This window comes from Cetorhinus maximus, chromosome 10 (assembly GCF_964194155.1).
Source record: "Cetorhinus maximus chromosome 10, sCetMax3.hap1.1, whole genome shotgun sequence".
NCBI lineage: Eukaryota > Metazoa > Chordata > Chondrichthyes > Lamniformes > Cetorhinidae > Cetorhinus > Cetorhinus maximus.
In genome coordinates this window covers 126,179,487-126,201,998 of record NC_135888.1, presented here as the reverse complement: position 1 = coordinate 126,201,998, position 22,512 = coordinate 126,179,487, and the positions used below count along the sequence as shown (strand labels likewise).

Here is a 22,512-nt window from a genome sequence, read left to right as displayed (position 1 = left end):
CCTGTACTACTAAGCACGTACTAGCCCATATTACCCATCAGCCTTTTACAGTTGTCCCTGAGTTGTGGCAATAAAAATCTTCTAGTCATGTTAACAAAGGAAGTAGCAAAAGTATTGGCTATGTTTCTGAATGCTGGGCTGCTTTGTTATCTTTTTACTATCAAAGAGTCACAAGCTGCATGGTCCCTGTGCCATTTAATACGTAGCAAAAAGTAGTAAAAGCTTTCTGGCATGGTTGCAAATCATGCAGAAATATGATCAATGAAAATGTGATCAATTTAGTGCTCTAGTGATACGCAAGTAGCAGTCCTTAAAAATGTTCATCATGAAACAACTTAAGCTATAAATGGTGCATTACAATATGATGGGTTGGAGTTAGCAGCTTTCATAGTTACTGTTTCTACAACGTGAATAAATTTTAACTTATGCGTTTGTATTAGTAATTTAGTTCCATTTGTATTAGTGATTTAGTTGACCTTTTGCTTATTGCTGAAAAATAAATGCATGATTTTATTTTAACCTTGGAATCAGTAGTCAAGCATTATGAAATTTATGATTCCATAAACTTCAATTTTCCAGCTAAGCCTGAAATATTACAATCAAATCTACTTCTGTAGTCATAAATGTGTGCCAAAGAACCAACAATGGTTCATAGGTGCCATTAATGAGCTGGTTACATATTTCCAAGTCAAAAAGTGAAACCAAGAAACAAAGTATCCTTGCTATGGATTAGCTACTGTGCAATTACCTGTACACATTCAAACTTTTGTTTTTCACATTTATAGCAGCAAGTACCACCTTAGTTCTCAAGAGTGGGTGGTGAACACTGAGCTGAAGTTTTTAACTTTGTATAATGTTTAAAAAGCAGAGCACTCATAATATTTAAGATTATGGTATAGTGTCGGTAGTAACAGGAACTCAAAGCTTGCAATTCCTATCAATTTTTTTTTGTTTGGAGAGTTTGCTTTTCCTGGTCATCTTCCATCCTGCAAACAGTTTGAATAGATCCCGTCTATTTTGCTGCAGAATGAAAGCTCCTACCAGAATCTGTCACATGTTTCCAAACCAAAGCTTTCCTTTAGACAAGCATAACTAAGGAATGTTTAAGTGAAATCTCTGACTAACTCATCCTGTTTGAAAAGTAAAAGCTACAAGAGCTTGTTTTTTTAAAAAGGCTATTAAGAGCTGGTTCAGCAGTCCTGAGCTTCTAGTGGAGACATGTAGAGAGAGCGGGTTGGAGAATTGGAATGACAATATTATAGGTCTAACTACAGCACGTGCACGTCAAATGGAGATTCCCTGTTGTGCGCAGTGTCTCCTTCGTGATCTGATTTTGTTTCCGTAAATTTATGTTGTCAGCTTTTCAAGTTAACAGTTGCTAGTACAAAGGGTGCTTCTAAATAGTTCCTCACATATTATGGTAATTTGTGGCACCTGCCAATTGATTATATTTATGTGATTCAACCAGGAAAGAATCGAAGAATGTTATAGCACTGAAGAGGTCATTCAGTCCATTGTGCTAGTGCCAACTCTGTGAAAGAGTTATTCACTTAATTCTATTCCCAGACCCTTTCTCCAAATCCTTTTATTTTTAAAAATTATTTATTTACTTGCTTTATAGATAGAGTATGTATAGATTCAGTTTCTACCATTGTATGTATGCTATTCCATGTTCTCAATACTTCCTGCATAAAAAAAATAGAATAACTACTCAGTGTTTTTAGTGAATACCAAACTTATGCCCTTTGGTATGAAACTGCGAGTAAAAATAGATGTTTTTTCTGAATTTACCAAAACTTCTCCATTTTCAACACAATCAGATTTCTTCTTAACCTTCTTTGTTCTAATGAAAATACCCTAGTTTCCAGTCTCTTTTCAGAAACAAAACCTCATCTTAGTGAGTCTCTACTGCACTCAACCCTCTCTACGGTCTTGCATCCCTGATGGAGAAGAGTGAACAATTTAATAGAACAAGCAATTTCACCATTGCCGTAAAACATTTTTTTTCTTCTAAGGTGAATGACGTGCCTTGTGTTTAAATAATCTATTCTGAAATGACTGATGCAATATACCATCTTAATCAAAATTAGGGAACCACATTATCTAACAGAAAACAAAATTATCTTATTTTACAGCAGTCATTGAACACATTTCGAGAACTGCAAACCCTTGCCATAAGATCTGTACAAAGTGCACATAAGCCTCTGGCTAATAGGAGACAAGATAAACAAAGAACTAGTGGTGAGGTGAACCCAAGTTTGTGTTTTTAAAGCAGAAGAAAGGTGAGACTGAGAGGTGACAGTTTCATTTCTGTTAAATTGCTTGGGAGCTAGACGTTTGAAACAATTTTAGAAGTCAAGGTCCTTTGAGCTTGAAGGAATGTTTGAAAATGTTAATTTAGACTTTGCATTTCTTTCAGACAGCAAATTCCTTTTAATAGCTTAGCTGCCAGTAATACATTCTCTACTCACCACTAAAACCAACCAAAATATAAGCCAAGACCAATGTCAAGAAGAACGAAATGACAACTAAACACTGGAATCCCAAAACATTTAGTTGTAAACATTCACTACCAGCATTCTGACAGCAACTGGAATATTGACTAATAAAACTTACAAACTCACTGGCATTTCATTTTGTTATTAGTATTAAATTTAAGCCTGTTTCTTATTCCATTCTTCTTACAGATCAGTAAGTATGGTTCAAGAAAGCCTCAATGCGACAACTCGTTCTTTGCACAATAATTACTTTCCATTGCCTGGAAACATTTTCCGTCCAACATCTGGCCCATCCACCTTGGTCAGTCTCATCTATTGATCACTGAAGAAGGGATTCAATTCCAGCTTCAGATTTTGTAGATCGTTTCCTGGTTATGTAAAAAGAAATGGGTCACAATGGTCTTTTGGTAATTTATTTAGGAAAAGGTTAAACTGAATGAGTGCTAAGATAGTAACAAAAATGACAGTACTCCGGGATACTTTTCCATTACTCATCCAGCTTGGTACTTTAAGTGAACCTAGGGCTGTCTCCTTCCACTCTGCTTTGCATAATCTTGCAGGACAATGCCCTAACCATTGGGTAATCTTAGTTTGACATACAGCAGGATTTAACTCCAACAGCACCACTACAAACATTTAAGAATTTCCTCAGCCTTGTCTTTTACCAACCCGGACTCATTTTTGGGATGTCTTTCAATGAGGGGATTGGAATATCCCAATAAATGGTTTGAAAACTCCGGCATTGTGTTGGATTTGTAGTTATTCATTTTGTTCATAGCATGTAAATTGCTCCACAGGTTGTCAGCTTTCCTCCCTTGAAAGGAAAACGTTTCTGAAAAACATGGGAATTCCTGTAGCGAAAGCAACATTGAACCATTACTGCGCTTTGACCCATTCAATATTGAAAGACTTCCAACTTTCTGAACACATATCCTTTTTCCTTTTGGTGATCAAATTTAATTACACAGTATCGTTCAAATCATTTATTTTCTGAGCATTCTTGAATCTATAATATGCAAGCAATAAACTTTAAGGTGTTCAAGTGTCACATTAACTTTGATGAAGTAAACTATTTTTTATAAAATGTGTACGATCGGAATCCCCTCCAACTGGGAAATTTATGGAGCATAAAACCCAAACCCAAGGACATATTTTGGCCTCATGTTTTTTTAATCACAATACAGAAACCAAGCTGCAGCCAACAGCATAGAGCTATGCAACAAGGGGTTAATTCAGGCATTTAGTAAAAAAACTGACTCATCAGAAGGGCATTGGACATTGTTCCATGATAGCAATCAGTCAATGGTACCAGGGAAATGCCATTGATTAACCCAATTAAGAGAACTGATTACCCGATACAGTGGCGCAAGGAACAGGCCATTAATATTCAAATTTTCATTGACCTTGTAGCCAGGCGCTGTATTGCCTCAAAACAGCAGGGGAATTGTTTAAACAATGTGAGAGCTGATTATATTCAAGATATATTTTCCATGGAAAGGCTATTGTTTCAACCAGCATGAGCTGATCGTATTTGTCTGGACTATGCATAAAATAAACAAAGAGTGTTAACTACTGGACATTGAAATGAGTTGTCAGGCCAGCAGCAGAAATGGCATAATTGGGGACAGAATGCAATGGGGAAAGGTCACTGTCTAAGACCTTTCTGCCATAGTGCACCGAGGGGCTGGGAATTGTTTAGAGCCCCTCGGGTTGTGCAGCTCACAATGAATGTATGCATTGAATACTAATTGTATTATAATTGTATTGAAGCACCTCAGAGTGCAACATGATGTATGTTGATAAATCCAATACCATTGTCTGATTGTCTGTAATGACCATATTGAAATGATTGTAATATTCATTGATTGTTTTGAAGCAACTCGTGATCCATGTGTAAAAGTTGAATCTGATTGCACTTTTTGTGATGGCGATTTAGAAATGTTTTGTAATGTTCTTCCAGATATTTTATAAGGTATATTTTTCAAAAAAAAATTGTGGACAGAAATCGTAGAATGCCACTGTTTTCTGCAGGCAGTCAAGGAAGTTGGTAGAGTCTGGTCAACTCCACCTAGGGACCAACGCCACCATTGGAAGACCAACCAAGGGGTAATTGTAAGTATTAAGTTAGGATATAAAGATTTAATTATTAAATTAGGAACAAAGTGTGGGTTTAGCCTCTGTTGGGACAGGGTTCCAGGTAACTGTAATTGTAACTGAATTTCATGATTGCTGAATGAAGCCCTTCTCTGAGGGCTGTTGGTAATTCAGTAAAGCAATTGTGAATTATAAGAAATTTGTCTCGCTAGTCATTCTGTTCAAGCCATACACTTGTGAATTTGGTGTCACGAACTTGAGTGTGTGGAGGGTCTCTGAGGGAGAAAGAGAACATCCCCTTACAAATGTGCATATTTGGAACAAAGAACGTTGTATATAGTGCCTTTCACAATTTTAAGGTGCTCCACTGCTGAATTGAGAAAGTGTTGTAAGGAAAAGTTTACAAATAAAGAATTAGAACAGCTGTAAAGGGGAGAGTAACATTTTACTCCTGTTGGCCTTTTTGGATGCCTCCAAGCAATTTCCACAACAAAAGTTGCCAATTTCTTCCTGGGGTGGGGAGGGTCATGAGTGTGAAGCCAGGTCCTAACACTCTGAATTTGTATGTTGGGATCCCATACACTGCACAACTATACCCAGTATTAAACAAATGCACTTATTTATGGGTGACCGCTTTGCGTAACACCTTCGGTCTGTCAGCAAGCATGACCCAGACCTCCCTGTCGCTTGCCATTTCAACACTCCACCCTGCTCTCATGCCCACATGTCCGTCCTTGGCCTGCTGCATTGTTCCAGCGAAGTTCAACGCAAACTGGAGGAACAGCACCTCATCTTCCAACTAGGCACTTTACAGCCTTCCGGACTGAATATTGAGTTCAACAATTTTAGATCATGAACTCTCTCCTCCATCCCCACCCCCTTTCCGATCCCCCTTTTTTCTAGTAATTTATATAGATTTTTCTTTTCCCACCTATTTCCATTATTTTTAAATGTATTTCCATCCATTGTTTTATCTTTGCCTTTTAGCCTATTTCGATCCCTTCCCCCCACTCCACTCCCACTAGGGCTATCTGTACCTTTATTATCACATTCCTTAGATAATATCACCAGCTTCAACACCTCTTTGTCCTTTTGTTTATGACAACTTTTGGTTATCTCCACCTATCACTGGCCCTCTATCCAGCTCTACTTGTCCCACTGCCCCTTAAACCAGCTTATATTTCACGTCTTTTCTATTTTTCCTTAGTTTTGTTGAAGAGTCATACGGACTCGAAACGTTAACTCTGTTCCTCTTCATAGATGCTGTCAGACCTGCTGAGTTTTTCCAGGTATTTTTGTTTTTGTTTTGGATTTCCAGCATCCGCAGTTTTTTGCTTTTTTCACTTATTTATGCAACTGCACCCAATATTCATAATGCTCAACTGTACTACCTCAGAAATGTGTATGGTGAGGCTGAAACTTTACATTAATGTCCCTCTATATATCTACTGGCTAGTTTAAGGAGCATTAGCAGAGGACTGGAGTTGGTTATCTCCCCTTTTGCAGGGCCAAGTTGTCTAATGTGGAGAATTTATTTGCTGATAATCTATAACAGATGACAGGAAACCAGTTGCTCAATGACAGCACAAAAATCCTCAGTTTTATCTATGTTCTATGCGGTATTTTTTAAAATGTGCTGTATTTATTGATTCGATGGTTTCAATGGAAGTGCTACAATTACCTGCAGCAATCTTTGGCTAAGAAGTAAAACACATTCCTGAGCAATATCCAGGCAGCTGAGGGAAGTATACTTGGTATGGCTGTTGGAATAGGGCACGTTTTGCCTTGATCATGATCGCGTCCATGGTTGAATAGCCTATTGATACTTCTCATTAAAGCTCACGTAGGATCAGAGTCAAAAAATAATTTACAGCACCAAAGGAGGCCATTTGGGTCAATGAATCAATGCAGACTCTCCATAGAGCAATCCAGTCAGTCCCATTCCCCCACTCTATCCCTGAAGCCCTGCAAGTTTATTTCCTTCAAGTCGCCATCCAATTTCCTTCTGAAATCATTAACTGTCAATGCTTCCACCACCCGCTTGGGCAGAGTTCCAAGTTATTACCATTCACTACATAAATAAAGTGCTTCCTCACATTTCCCCTGCAATTTATGCCCAAAACCTAAATCTGTGTCCAAAATCCTTGTAGCACCAGCCAATGGGAACAATTTTCTTCATCTATCTTGTCCAAACCTGTTATAATGTTGTACATCTCTAGCCAAACACCACCCAAATTCATTTAATCCAAGGAGAACAACCCAAACCTGTAGCTAAAACCCCCCAACACTGGAACCATTCTGGTAAATCTCTTCTGCACCCTTCCTAAACTGTGACGACCAAAACTGGATGTAATGCTCTAACTGTGGTCTAATCAGAGCTTTATAAAGGTTCAGTTTAACTTCCCTGCTTTTGTACACAATGTTCCTATTTATAAAGCCCTCATATCCCATATGTTTTCCTAAGCACATTCTCAATATGACTCAAAGATCTACGCACATGTGCCCCCAGATCCCTATATCCCATGGTCACTGTGCCATTATGTCTATTTTGCCTCTCCCTTTCCCTTCTGCCAAAATAAATCAACTCACACCACTCTGTATAAATTCCATCTGTCAATTCTTTGGCCAATCTGCTAGCCTACCTATGCCTTGATGCAGTCAATTAAAGCAGTGGTCCTGGCACTAATTCTTGGGGAAAACCACTATCTACCATCCTCCAAGTACAACCATTTACCATGGCTTGCTGTTTTTTGCCATTAAGCCAATTTTCCATCCCAGTTGACACTGACCCTCCTGTTCCAAGAGCCACAATTTTGTTAAGCAGCCTTTTGTGTGGTACTTTGTCAAACACTTTCTTAAATTCCTTTAGACAACATCCATTGCATTCCCTTCAGCCTTCTGTTACCTCATCAAAACTTCAGTCAAGCATGATTTGCCTTTTACAAATCTGTGCTGGCTCTCCTTAATTAACTAAAACCTCTCCAAGCGCTTGTTGATTTTTTTCCCCTGATTATTGTTTTGAAAACTGGCCTGTAGCTGCTAGAAACACCCCTTCTTGAATAAGGGCATCAAATTTGTCACTCTCCAATCCTCTGGCATCTTCCCCATATCTAGGAAAGATTGGAAGATTGTGGCTAGCCCTTCTGCTATCCCCACTACCACTTCCTTTAGCAACCTGGGATGTAAGTCATCCAGACCAAGTGACTTATCCACTCTAAACATAGCCAGCCTTCCCAGTACCTCCTGCCTCTTAAATTTCACCCCATCCATTACCTCCACTATCTCCACTTCAATCGATATTTTGTCAGATTCGTCTTCCCTAGTAAACACTGATACAAGGATTAAGAATTCTAACCTTGCCCTGCATCTCTTAAGAAGCTATCACCCTCTTTGTCCCTAACAGGATTCACCCTACATTTACTATTTACATGTGGAAAAGCTATGGATTCCCTTTTCATCTGACTGCCATTTATTCTCTCTTTGCCAGTCTTATTTTCTTCCCCTTGTTGGATTGTACTTAGTCTATATATCTGAAGCATCTCCTCCTTAAAGATCATCCATAGTTCCATTACAGTTTTTTGTGTCAGTGTTTGGTGCCATTTTATGCTGGCTAGATCCCTTCTCAGCCCATTGAAATAAGCCTTCTTCCAATTTAGATATTCTACTTTACATTGTTCTTTGCTTTTTTGCATTACTAGTGTAAACTTTATGGCACAATGATCACCCTCGTTAGGCAAGTGTTTCCCCACAGACACTTGGTCCACTTGGCCCACTTCATTCCCCAGTGCCAGACTAGCATAACATCCTTGCTAGGTGGACCGAGAACACACCAATAAAGAAGTTCTCCTGTGCTCATTTCAGAAATCCCCCCTTCCTTACCCTTTACTCAAACGTTACCCAGTCAATATTTGGGCAATTAAAGTCTTTCAATATCACCACTTTATAGTCCTTGCACATCTGTGATTTCACTGCAGATCTCTATTTGGAGGCCTATAGAATGCTTCCAGTAACATGATTTTTTAAAATTCATTCATGGGATGTGGGCATCACAGGCTAGGCCAGCATTTATTGCTCATCCCTAAATGCCCTTGAGAAGGGATTGTGTGCTGCCTTCTTGAACCGCTGCAGTACATATGGTGTAGGAACACCCACAGTACTGTTAGGAAGAGAGTTCCAGTATTTTGACCCAGTGACAGTGAAGGAACGGCGATATAGTTCCAAGTAACGATGGTGTGTGGCTTGGAGGGGAACTTGCGGGTGGTGGTGTTCCCATGTGTCTGCTGTCTTTGTGCTTCTAGGTGGTAGAGGTCGTGGGTTTGGAAGGTGCTGTTGAAGAAGCCTTGGTGAGTTGCTGCATTGCATCTTATAGATAGTACACATGCTGCCACTGTGTCGATGGTGGAAGGAGTGAATGGGGTGCCAAACACGCATTTTGTCCAGGGTGGTGTCGAACTTCTTATGTGTCGTTGGAGCTGCACTCATCCAGGCAAGTGGAGAGTATTCCATCACACTCCTGACTTGTGCCTTGTAGCCTGGTGGACAGGATTTGGGGATACAGAAAGAAATTTACTCTCTGCAGAATTTCCAGCCTCTGACCTGCTCTTGTAGCCACAGTATTTATATAGCTGGTCCAGTTCAGTTCCTGGTCAATGGTAACCCCCCCTAGGATGTTGATAGTGGGGGGATTCAGCAATGGTAATACCATTGAATGTCAAGGGGAGATGGTTAGATTCACTCTTGTTGGAGATAGTCACTGCCTGACACTTGTGTGGCGTGAATGTTATTTGCCACTTATCAGCCCAAGCCTGAATAATGTCAAGGTTTTGCTGCACATGGACACAGACTGCTTCAGTATCCAAGGAGTCGCAAATGGTGCTGACATTGTGCAATCGTCAGTGAACATCCCCACTTCTGAGGTTGAGATGGAGGGAAGGTCATTGAAGAAACAGCCGAAGATGGTTGGGCCTAGGACATTACTCTGAAGAACTTCTGTAGCGATGTCTCAGGACAGAGATGATGACCTCCAACAATAACAACCATCTTCCTTTGTATTAGCTATGACTCTAAGCAATGGAGAGTTTTCCCCCAATTCCAACTGACTTCAGTTTTGCTAGGGCTCCCTGATGCCACACTCAGTCAAATACTGCCTTGGTGTCAAGGGCAGTCACTCTCACCTCGCCTCGAGTTCAGCTCTTTTGTCCATGTTTGAACCAAAGCTGTAATGAGGTTAGGAGCTGAGTGGCTCTGGCCCTAATCATATCCCCTTTTTGCTTCTTGACTCAACCAAATGGATTCTGTCCTCGTCCACTCAACGATATCCCCTCTTTGCAACACTACAATGTCTTCCCTAATCAGGACTGCCACTGTACCTCCCTTTGATAGCTACATGGATGATGTATCAGAAGTTTCCCTGTCCCTGCAGAATCATATCTCAACAAAGTCACAATTTTTAGGCAGAGGAAATTAGAGTAAAATGAAAATATAAAAAGTAAGGAACGTAACATATATTTTGAATGGAATTTAAATATTCCCATCATTGCCTTACTTTCTGCCTGTTTTGGGTCTGGATTTCCCTCCTTTGGAGGTTCTTGGCCTCTCCAGCTTCATTAATGATTGCCGCAGACTTTCTTCGGTGTAGGCCAAGTAAACATGTGACAAATCCACTTCAAATGGCTAAAATAATAAAGAAAGCACTCAAAGATTAGTTGCAGGTTGGGAATCAAACAAAAAAATTAAAGAGTTTCTGTGCAGTTCAGAATTTCTGCAAATGTAATTTATACTATTAGTGTGAATCTCTTCCATCCTATACATTCAAACTGACAGGCATCATGGCATCACTTAATATTAAATTCACTTCAGACAGGATTTGCTGCACTTTGCACTTTTATTAGGCCTCGCAGGAATGACTTCACATACAATCCAGAAAATGCACCTGTGCACTTGGTAAACTTGAATTATAATTATAATTGCAGGAATCAATACCCATGATATAATAAACATTATGTACTATATGATAGATGCTAGTAGGAAAACTGGGCAACATTTATGCTTCTGCAATAGAACTGTAAGATGTATTTAGTCTTCTGTGGTACAGAAAGAAAGAACTTGCATTTATATAGCTTTTTTCACTCTTCTAAATGTCCCAAAGAGCATCCATTTGTTTTGTCAGCAATTGCAGCAGTCAAATTACATATGATAAGGTCTCACAAACTGCAATACAATAAATGGTCTGCTTTGGTGGTGTTGGTTAAGGGATATATAACGGCCAGAAAATCTCAGCTTGTCTTCAAATTGTGCCCTCACCCTTGTAACTCAAGAGGTGAGAAATCTTACCACTAAACCAAGTTTATGTCCTTATATCATTTTTTTGTTTCTAATTCTAACAAATAAGAATGTAATTTCTGCCAGGTTGACCAAGGCTGAGTTCTAGTGCCACTTTTAAGTTGATACAAAGTGGTTTCAGGTGCTCATTGACATAAAAGTTACTGAATGCTCTGGATTTAGGTCCCACCCTAACAGCAGAATGCACTAAAGTCAACAAAGTTTGACTCTGAGAAGCACACAAGTCAAATCAGAGTAAGGATGGGTTTAAAATTACATAAATTGAGAAAAAAAGCTTAAATTGAATATTCTGTGTACTTTATAACCTAATGTAGTGAGACATTGACCTAGATCTTCTGGTCAGCAGCTGAATGGATGCGCCTGTCACTGATTGCAATTTAAACTGCCCACTTACCATATCTGCTGGAGCCTCAGACCTTCTGATCCTGGCTTCATCAGAGATCCAGCGATGAATAGGGTCGGGAGGCCTTATGGCAAGCATATATTTCCAGTGAAGTCAGTCCCTTTCCTCACTATGAACTGAAGACACACCCCTTAAGGTCTGTCTTCAGTTCAGTGACTTGCATTGTTTTTAAATGGATCTGTCAACCTCGTCACTGCACAACCATCCCACACCCTTGTTCACCTTTAACAATGCTCACCTTTCTCCCTCACCCACAACAATGCTCACCCTCCCACCCGCACCCCGACAATGCTCACCTTACCTCCCCCACACCTGCCCCCCAGCACACCCTCTCTCCACGCCAGACAATGCTCATTTTCCCCCTCCCCCGCTCCCTGCACACATCTGACAATGCTTACAACTCTCCCAACAGCACCCGGCCGGGAGCCAACGATTCCGGAAGGCTAGTTGGCAGGGGGATGGGTGGTGGGGGTGAACACTGCTGGGAGTGGCAGGGTTGTCAGGGTTGCCGTGGAGCTCAAGTGCTTTGACAATCCAGCTGATTTACTTCAAGCTGCGCCCCTAAGCAGGCTTTACACCTGCTGGGAAAAGTTTAAGCAAATCTGTGTAAAAACCAAGACAAGTATAAAGCAAACAACCCAAGTCTCCTTTGTTCTGGCCATCTGATCCCACTGTTGTGCAGCAATCCTGGCAAGGTAAAACCGCCAATGGAAGTTTAAACTTCCCGCATAAGTACCACGCATGTGTACACATGGGGACTTCAAGATCCCGAGGCACATCAGAGGCATAAGTCGTGTTATTCACAGCTTCCCATTTCAGAAGTTTCAAGCCTTTATATGTCTTTAGGAACTAAGTGCCCAAATCAGGACTCCTCTAACTGGCAGAGTACAAACTCTGATCTTTTTGGTACTACAGCCATTGTATGGCTTCAGGCTAAGGTCCATAGTATCTGAAATGGCATAAACTGTGTAGAGACATAACTGGATTTCTGCAAAGTTGCACACTCCTAAGTTTGTGATTTTGCACTTCGCACCTCTGCTATATTGGGGTAAGTTTGATACAGTAATCATGATTTATAAAAATCCAAAAAGGATCAAGTCACCAAAATTATTTTGTTGCTATTTTAAATCAATGGCAGAGCAGCATTCTTCAAAAAGCACAAACACACCCTCTAAAAAAAAGTCACTGCAGAGATTAGAGCCATGTTTAATTGAAAAAACCAATTATTCTACTAGATAAACTAAATGAATGACACTTCCAATAGATCCATTATATTACAATTCAGGAAAAGATAACAAAGACATAAACACCAATTAATAAATATGCCTCTTTACCTCATCCCTTTCCATCATCCAGGGCCCTAAACCTTTAAATAAAAATAAAAAGTGCTGGAAATACTCAGCAGGGAAACAGCAATTTACTTGTACTTCTCTCAATTTATTATACTACTTATGATGCAGTATCATGTACACTGGAGAAACCAAACACAAATTGGATGACAGCTTTGTGAAATATCTTCATTCAGTCCACAAGTATGATGCTGAGCTTCATTTTAATTCTCCACGCTATTCACACGCTGGCCTCAGCCTCCTACACTGTTTCAGTAAGGCTCAACATAAACTCAAGGAACTGCACCTTATCTTTTGATTAGGAAAGTTACAGCCTTCTGGGCACAATCATTAAGTTTATTGATTTCAGATCATAATCGCTGTCCCACTTTTCCAGATGACACCTGTTGGCACTGATCCTGCTATTCCCACTTACACCTCTGTTAAGTCTATTTTATGTTTCTTGTTCCATCACCATCATCTCTTTATCACATAATCTCTCCTCCCTTCCATCCTATCACAGACCTTTCCTTTTGCTCTTTCCCTACTTCTGTATTTGCTTAAAGGCCTATTACATCTGTAATTTTTTCTAGTTCTGACAAAAATCACCGACCTGAAATGTTAACTGTTTCTCTCACCTCAGATGCAAACTGAACTACTGAGTATTTCCAGAATTTCCTGTTATTAATTATAATTAATAAATAGTGTTGGGGCATTGGAGACAGAGGGGGTAGAGGGGCAACAAAGAACACATTTAGATGAAATTGTTTCCTTTAAATCTAAGAATTCAAAACTTACATCTTTTTCTTTTTTGTCAGGTACAGGAGTCTGTTTCCTCATGTTGTTTCCTGTGTATGCCACACATTTCTACAATTAAAAGATAAATCTTGTGAGCTTAAAAGTTAGTATCATTCTTAAAGATTGTAACCAATCCTTTAGGATGCACTGAAAAAACAAGATCAAGTGTGGAAGAATTGCAGATCATTTTCTGTAGACTAGTCTTGGAATCGCACCTCAACTGGTAATGAGGTGCACTGGTGAGACTTAGTAGTGCGAATGTACAAAGCAGAACTGTAAAATTGATCTTAAACAACAAAATGCTGATATTACTTTTCTATAGATTTAACACCTGTATGAAATTTAGACAAGTTGCCTTTGGAATCAAAAATGATTTTGACTTTGGAATAAAATACAACTTCCAAATTTGCAAATAACACCAAATTGGTGGGCAGGGGTAAAGGAAATAAATCAATGCTGAGGAGGACTGCAACAAGTTTTGAGCCAATATTAGTAAGCTTGCAGAAAGGGCACTTAAGTGGTAAAATGATTTTCAACCCAACTGTGAGGTATTACATTTCAGTAACAAAAATAAGGAAGTCACGTATTACTTGGAAAATATAATCTAAATGGGGTATAGAAACAAAGGGACCTGAAAGTATTTTTAATGATTTGTGTATTCGTAATGACAAAGACCAATAACGCCACATAAAAAAAACAAGCACTGATGTTTGTTTATAGAGGGATAGAATTGAAAAGTAGAGAAGTTAAACCTGTATTGAATTTTGGTTAGATTACACTTGGGAGTACTGTGTACAGTTCAGGTTCCTATATTATCCAAACTCTATCGAGTCACTGGAGAGGGTAGAAAAAAAGATTTACGAAAGTAATATCAGATATGCAAAGTTATACAGGTAACCCCTGTTAAATGTGCATTCCAATAGTGCGTTTTTATTTTAGCGTGGTTTGCAAATTAGGAAAGAACCACAAGAACTGCATTGTAAAAGTGTGCACTTACTCTGCTTTTTTAAAAAACATAACTGCCCTTCCCCATCCTGAAACCACCCCCCTGCTCGCTGCTTCCCCCCAACTCCACCTACTCACCACTTCCCTCCCTCACTGGCCTTTCCCGTTCGCTGCTTCCCCCACACACCCATCCCACCCCAGCTCGCTGCCCCCATGGCCCCTCCCACTCACCCTCCCGACCCTCCCACTCACCCACCCCAGCCTCCACCACTTGCCGCTTCTCTCGCTGCTTCCCCCACACACCCATCCCACCCCAGCTCCCTGCCCCCATGGCCCCTCCCACTCACCGTCCCGCCCCTCCCACTCACCCACCCCAGCCTCCACCACTTGCCGCTTCTCTCCCTCACCAACAGTCTCTCCCGCTCGCCGCTTCCCTCCCCAGCCTCTCCTGCAACACCCTGCCCCTTCCCTCACACCCCAGTCCCTCCCGCTTGCCATTCCCCCTCTCCACCCCGCAGCCCCTCCCACTCACCACTTCCCTCCCCCAAACCCTCGCCGCTTCTTGTTTGCCGCCCCTCTCTGGATCCCATGCTGTGAGGGTGGGCTTAGGGGAGGAGCAGCAAGTTGGAGGGAAGGAGCACGTGAGCAGGAGGAAGCGGAAAGGGAAGCTGTGACCAGGAGGAGGTGGGAGAGAGAAGCAGCAAGTAGGAAGTTTGGAGACGGAGGTGGCAAGTGGGAGGAAGGGAGAGTGGGAATTGGTGAATGGGAGGAAATTAGGGAAGGAAGTGTTGGGGAGGGAAGGAGAGGGATGGGGAATGGGAGGTTGGGAAGCAAGAAGAAAGTTAGTAAGAGTTAACAAATTAGAGGATTTTTGGACCAGTTAGGATCACGGTCAATGGGTTTTTAATGTAAAGATTACAGATTAGGAATGTAATCCATGCTTATTAAATGTTTTCTTATGAGACAGAGATTTTGTTTAGCAAGTTTTCGTTTAGCGCCCTGTTTTTTGGGGACACATTAGGAATGCTAAATGAGAGATAGCTGTACCCAACAGGAAAGGATGAACAGGCTGTGTTTCTTTTATCTTCAAATAATGGTGGCTGAGGAGAAGAGTGAATAGAGGTCTTTAAAATTATGAAATGTTTCGTTGGATGGAAGGTGTTTCCATTTGTGGGGAAGGGCAAACTAGAGGCCATCGTAAGCCAGTCACCAAGTACTTCAAAAGGGAATTCAGGAGAAATTTCTTTAACCAGTGGTGAGTATGTGGAATTCTCTGCCACAGGGAATGGTTGAGCCAAGTAGTATAGATGCAGTTAAGGGGAGGCGAGATAAGCATATGTGGGAGCATGGAATATAGGGTTATGCTTAGAGGAGGAAACATGGGAGGAGGCTTGAGGGAGCATAAAAGCTTGCATGGATTGGTTGGGCCAAATGGCTTGTTGCTGGATAATCCCACATAAAACTAGACTTATGTAAACTACTGTATTTGATATATTTCTTGATTTAATAGTACATTTAATCAGAACTATATTAATGATAGAGAGTTATCAAGTCTACAGTGGAAATAGAAATACTGCAACTCCTCTTGTTGACAGTTCTAAAGACTTGCATCATTCAGTGGCTTTACAGATATCACTGGTCAACATAAATTTTCTAGTCTTGCATCAGTTGAGCACAATATTTTTGTCCCAATTTATTAACTGGACAAACCTACCAGCTGCCACTCTCCAATATCTTCATTCCAATGTACATAGTTCTCAATCATCTCCTAGAAGGTACAAACATTTATTTAAGCAAACCTGCCATCTTTTATCAACATAATAAATACAGGACAAGCAATAATCCAGTTTAGTAAACAGTTTTTTGATCAATCGTGCTTGACAAAAAGTCATCATGCACCAATGGAGTATGAGGGAACTACATTACCTGCAATTCAGTTATCATCTTTCCCAAATATGGACCAGAATCTTCACAGGGCAAAGTTTTGTTTGAAATTTTTCTTCCTTACTAAACCAACTAACGTCAATTTCTTCTTAACTGACATAATCACTAACTGGCCTAGAAATATTAAATGCAATCAACAACTACTTTATATGGTGCATTTAACATAGCAAAATGCCCCAAGGCACTCAAACGATATCTATAAAAACCACTGGGCTACATAAAGGAATATCAGGACACATGTCTAAAAGCTGGATCAAAAAAGATTGGTTTTAAGGAGCATCTTATAACAGGAAAGAGAGGTAGGGAGGCTGAGAAGCTTAGGGGGGAATTTTAGAGCTTAGGGTCAGGCCAACTGAAAGCACAGCCACCAATGGCAGAGCGATTAAAATCAGTGAAGCACAAGAGGCCAGAAATGGAAGAACGTAGAAACCTCAAAGGCTTGTAGGGCCGTGGGAGGCTACAGAGATAAGGAGGATTTAGACAACATTGTGTGTCCCAACTAAATGCCTAAAGCGTTTCTGTATGATAGCTATAAAACACCAAAATTTGTGACACAAAATTTCCACCAAGCAAAGTTATTTTCATTATGGATGTATATGCAAGTTCCATGCTGTAAATCTGCCAAATCAGGTATCAGATAGCAATAGCTTCAGACTTACCGTATGCTATACAAAATAGAAATAGCATGAGCTGAATATCTTTACAAAACCAACAGAAAACATACTAATCTTTTGCTTCTGCATGGAATTAAATATTCCTCTTAGCTTCACAAATTGCTAATATTACTGGGATGTTGGGGGATGCGGGGGGGTGGGGGGCACAGTCAAATGGCTTTGATTGGAATGCTTTCCTTCATTATTGCAAAGTTGGTGGAGAAAGATGAACAAAGAGAGCACATTAGTGGTATAAAATAACAGTTTTTAACAACATTGTTCCCAATTCAATTTGAGAGAATGCACAAAGGATGGCACACTGATCTCACCAAAAATAAGAAAATCTTCATAATTTACAAACATCAACATTCACAAGACAAAGTGTATGTCTACTTCCCTTTAGTTCCTGTACTATATTTCAATTTAGGCTATTTTCTATTGAAAGTTCAAAGACTCATATATGGATAAGTGTTGTGCACATTATTGGAAAACAAATTCCTTATCCATGGAAGCTGTATGTTACATTGCCCCAAGGCATGAAAGTCAAGCATTCCATTTTTCCATCAAAAACCTCCAACATAAACAATTAATTAAGTCCCACTGTCCAACCTGGTATTCTTGCGGAATGAAGTTGTCAATAATGAGCATCTGGAGACGGAGTTCTCGGCTCAATTGTCTTATATTCTCCAGCAGTCCTTCAATTTCACGTTGATGTTCTTGCTGCAAGTCTGCCATCTTTGAATAAAAAGAACAGAATAATGTATCAGAAATGCCATCATGCCATGAAGCACACAACGCCTGAAAGATGCAATGCAAAGAAACTAGGCAAAGGAGTTACCTACAGTAGGGCTTGACTGCTACTGGTTATCAAACAAGGTCAAGTGAAAGAGCTTTACTTTTACGTAGAACAGTCAATTCAATCGTCAATAAAATTAAGCAGCAAAATGTTTGGGACTGTTTTCGTAGTACATCTATTCATTTATGGAGTTTCTTTCAGCCAAATAATTAACTGAACTAGCTTTCAGTTTTTTATATCCTTATGTGAAACTTGAGTAATGTTTTAGTAGAATAAACAATACTATACAAGGAAAATAGCCTAAAAGCTTCTCCATAAATGTGCCTGCCTTCTCACCTCAGATTTTGCAGCCATAAGCATTGTCCAAACTTTCTTCAGTTTCTTCGTCTTGCCCTGGGCCTCCTCCTGCAAACTGGTATACTTCTCCTCAATGTCCAAACGTTCTTGCTATTTATTGAAAAAAAGACCACAAAGGGATATCAATTTATTTTTAAGGGAGGCCAGTACCAACATATATGGATGCAACACCTTTTCAGGATAACCCTACCCCTATAAACCGTGCTACAAGCAGGAACATTGCAGCGTAATTCTTGCGAACAAAGAAAATTTATGGTTATCCATTTATGGTTATCCTACAATAAGTATATAAGAGACTTTCTAATGATACTAACTTATCTGAGCCAATATAATTGCAGCATGATGACAGGTGAGGCTACTTGCATATACACAGACACACAAACAACGTAATAGTTGAGGTGATCAAAAGGCAATTAAAAAGGTAAGTTTTAAGGATGGTGGGAAAGCAGGAGGAGGTGGTGAAGAGGCTTACTGAAGGAATTTAGAGCAAGTGGTCCAGATGGCAAACAGTTAATTAAAGAGAGGGGAGTTGCACAAGAGCCCGGAGTCAGAGGAACAGAAAATTCTAGGGATTCGTAGAGTTTGAGGTTACAGAAATAAGAGACCTGAAAGTATTTAAACATGAAGAGAATTTAACATGTAGGTCAGCAAGGGTAAGACAGAGCAAGATAGGCAAGCAGGATTTGGTGGGAGCAGATGGTCTGAGTCAGTGTGGAGCTTTGCTAAAGAAGTGACCCTATGTACATGGAGTCAGTGGTTGCACCTTAATTATTTTCAATATCAAATATATTGACCGTTTTACTGTTCTGAATGTACATGCTTCTCTAATGTTAAAAAAAGTTGCTGAAATCTAGATACCCCAATGTTGTTTATTCATCCAGATTGCACAGCAAAATGATTGTCCTACAACCTTGAATCTTGTCCTTTTAAATTAGGGAAGCTGAACAAAACGGCTAAGGTCGAAAACAGGCTTGTCCAACACCTGGCCCACAGTCCACATTGCGGCCCGTGAAGCCTCCCTGTTGCCCCGGAGCCACTGTTCAAAATGCTGGTAAGACGGGTAGATGAAGTTGAAGATTTCTAGAAGGGACTGCTCCTCCAATTACCAGCCATTCCTCTCCTGCGTTTGCTGCTGATAGGCTCACTGGTGAGCCTATCAGCAACAAACATGGAAAAGAAACAGCCTGTGATTGGAGAAGGAGCGTACACCTGCAGCTGCGAGTACGTGGAGGGAAAAGGAGAGGATTTCAGGAGGGGCAGGAACAGGAAGAGACTAAGAGGCATGCGGGGCCTTGGCTCCCCTGACTCTCCCCCACGTTTGGGCACCGCTAGGCCTCAAGCATGGCTCCAGGTCTCTCTTCCCATCTCATCGTAGCCCCCACACTGAGTTGGAAGCTGGGTGAGTGAGTGAGGCTGATTTACACACAATGTCCCTGAGCCATGCAGTAAGTGGTTGGTCAACTAGGATTGTCTATTACAGCATGATCCAATTTGTCTTAGGGAAAACTGGAGAGTTGAGCACCCATCCATATGGATTACTGACAACATTTTCACTAAATATCCAATCCAGATACCCAACAGACCTAATGTGTACCATTTTACAAAGCCAAATACCTGACAGACCTAATGTGTATTGTTTTACCCATCGAAATACAGGACTGACTGCTCCAAGAATGCGCAGTTAGGAAAGGTGAGCGCAGGCATGCCTGGACGGGAAGGTGTGCGCAGGTGGGTGGGTGGGGGGTGTAGTGCAGGCGTGTGTGCGTGTGGGGAATACATGCGTGTGCGTGAGTGAGTGAGTGCGTGCGAGAGAGAGAGAGACAGACAGACTGACAGTCTGGCTCACTCTCATTCACCCTCACCACCAGCCCCCACCTACACACACACACACACTCACCCATTCTCACAGTGGGTAAGTGAGCTCCCAGAGACTGGAGTGAGCCAGTTACACAGACACACACAATCACACTCTGATGGGCACCTTTATTTAGAACTCATTTAAAAATCATCAATTTATTGCTTTGACATTTTTTTTCCAAGTTGTTTCTTTTCATTTGGTAGCTTTCTTTTGAAATTCATGTTTAATGTTGTGCCAAACTTAATCCTTCCGAAATTTGCTCATTGGCCTCTGAGTGAGAAAAAAAATTGAAATGTTGGCCCCCCTGCACAACTGTTGGACAAGCCTGATCTAAAACATAGGACCCCACCAAAACTGAAACAAGAGGTAAATCAAAAAGTAGGGTTTAAGTGACACAAAGCCGGAGTTTTAAAGGCTTGTAACGGTCGGATAACCACGGCGGGGTCCAGTGGGGCGTGGGCGAAAGGGGGCACAGGTGCCCTCTTGGGCAGGCCGTGGCGTAGTGGTATTGTCACAGGATTAGTAATTCAGAGACCCAGCGTAATGGTCTGGGGACCAGGGATCGATTAACACAACGACAGATGGTGGAATTTGAAGTCAATAAAAAAATCTGGAATTAAAAGCTTAATGATGGCCATGAAACCATTGTCGATTGTTGTAAAAACCCTTCCGGTTCACTCATGTCCTTTTTGGGCAAGAAGTCTGCCATCCTTATTTGATCTGGCCTACATTTGACTCCAGATTCACAGCAATGTGGTTGACTCTTAAATGCGCTCTGAAATGGCCTAGCTTGCCACTCAATTGTATCAAACCACTAAAAAGTCTGAAATAAATGAAACTGGATGGACCACCCGGCATCGACCAAGGCATCGAAAACGACAATGGTAAGCTCAGCCTTGTCAACCCTGCAAAGTCCTCCTTACAAACCTGTGGGGGCTAGTGTCAAAATTGGGAGAGCTGTCCACAGACTAGTCAAGCATCAGCCTAACCTAGTCATACTCATGGAATCATACCTTACAGATAGTATCCCAGACACCACTATCACCATCCGCGGGTATGCCCTGTCCCACCTGCAGGGCAAACCCAGCAGAGGTGGCAGCACAGTGGTATACGGTCAGGAGGGAGTTGCCCTGGGAGTTCTCAACATCGACTCCAGACCATTCGAGGTCTCATGGCTTCAGGTCATGTAAAAGGAAACCTCCCGATTACAACATACCACACCCCCTCAGCTGATGAATCAGTACTCCTCCATGTTGAACACCACTTGGAGAAAGCACTGGGGGTGGCAAGGGTGCAGAATGTACTCTGGGTGGGGGACTCCCATGTCAATCAGCAAGAGTGACTTGGTAGCACCACTACAGACTGAGCTGGCCAAGTCCTAAAGGACATAAAACAAAAACAGAATTACCTGGAAAAACTCAGCAGGTCTGGCAGCATCGGTGGAGAAGAAATCAGTTAACGTTTCAAGTCCTCATGACCCTTCGGCAGAACTGAGTATAGTTAGGAGAAAGGTGAAATATAAGCTGGTCTAAGGTGGGGGGGCGGGGGGAGAGAGAAGTTGAGGGTGGGGTGATTGTGGAGATAAGCAAGCAGTGATAGGAGCAGATAATCAAAAGATGTCACAGACATCTGTGACATCTTTTGATTATCTGCTCCTATCACTGCTTGCTTATCTCCACAATCACCCCACCCTCAACTTCTCTCTCCCCCCGCCCCCCCACCTTAGACCAGCTTATATTTCACCTTTCTCCTAACTATACTCAGTTCTGTCGAAGGGTCATGAGGACTCGAAACGTTAACTGATTTCTTCTCCACCGATGCTGCCAGACCTGCTGAGTTTTTCCAGGTAATTCTGTTTTTGTTTTGGATTTCCAGCATCCACAGTAGCTTTTAGCTTTTTGTTTTTATCCTAAAGGACATAGCTGCTAGACTAGGTCTGCGGCAGGTGGTGAGGGAACCAGCAAGAGGGAAAAACATACTCAAACTCATCCTCACCAACCTGCCTGCCGCAGATGCATCTGCCCATGACAGTATCATTAGGAGTGACCACCGCATAGTCCTTGTGGAGGTGAAGTGCCATCTTCACATTGAGGACACCCTCCATCATGTTAAGTGGCCATGCTAAATGGGATAGATTTCAAACAGATCTAGCAACTCAAGATAAAAGCAAAATACTGTGGATGCTAGAAATCTGAAACAAAAACAAAAAATAAAACTCAGCAGGTCTGACAGCATCTGTGGAGAGAAAGGCAGAGTTAATGTTTCGAGACCATATAACTCTTCTTCAGAAGAGTTATTGTTTCTAGCAACTCAAGGTTGGGCAACCATGAGGTGCTGTGGGCTATCGGCAGCCAGCAGAATTGTACTCAACCACAATCTGTAACCTCATGGCCAGCCATATCCCCCACTCCACCATTACCACCAAGCCACAGGGTCAATCCTGGTTCAATGAGTGCAGGAAGGCATGCCAGGAGCAGCACCAAGCAGACATAAAAA

The 22,512-nt window shown here is 41.3% G+C and overlaps 1 protein-coding gene across 2 annotated transcripts in view; it reads right to left on the bottom strand.

Moving 5' to 3' along the window:
* Positions 1–2,409: 2,409 nt before the first annotated feature.
* kif3a (kinesin family member 3A) overlaps positions 2,410–22,512 on the bottom strand; it is a 91,446-nt gene continuing 71,343 nt past the window's right edge. For both annotated transcript variants that reach the window (XM_078551099.1, XM_078551100.1), the window contains exons 12-17: positions 18,138–18,248; positions 17,615–17,740; positions 16,123–16,176; positions 13,464–13,532; positions 10,138–10,265; positions 2,410–2,866 (exon numbers count right to left, since the gene is read on the bottom strand). In XM_078551099.1, coding sequence (XP_078407225.1) covers positions 2,818–2,866; positions 10,138–10,265; positions 13,464–13,532; positions 16,123–16,176; positions 17,615–17,740; positions 18,138–18,248 — 537 coding nt within the window. In that variant the 3' untranslated portion in view covers positions 2,410–2,817. The remainder of the gene's footprint in view (positions 2,867–10,137; positions 10,266–13,463; positions 13,533–16,122; positions 16,177–17,614; positions 17,741–18,137; positions 18,249–22,512) is intronic.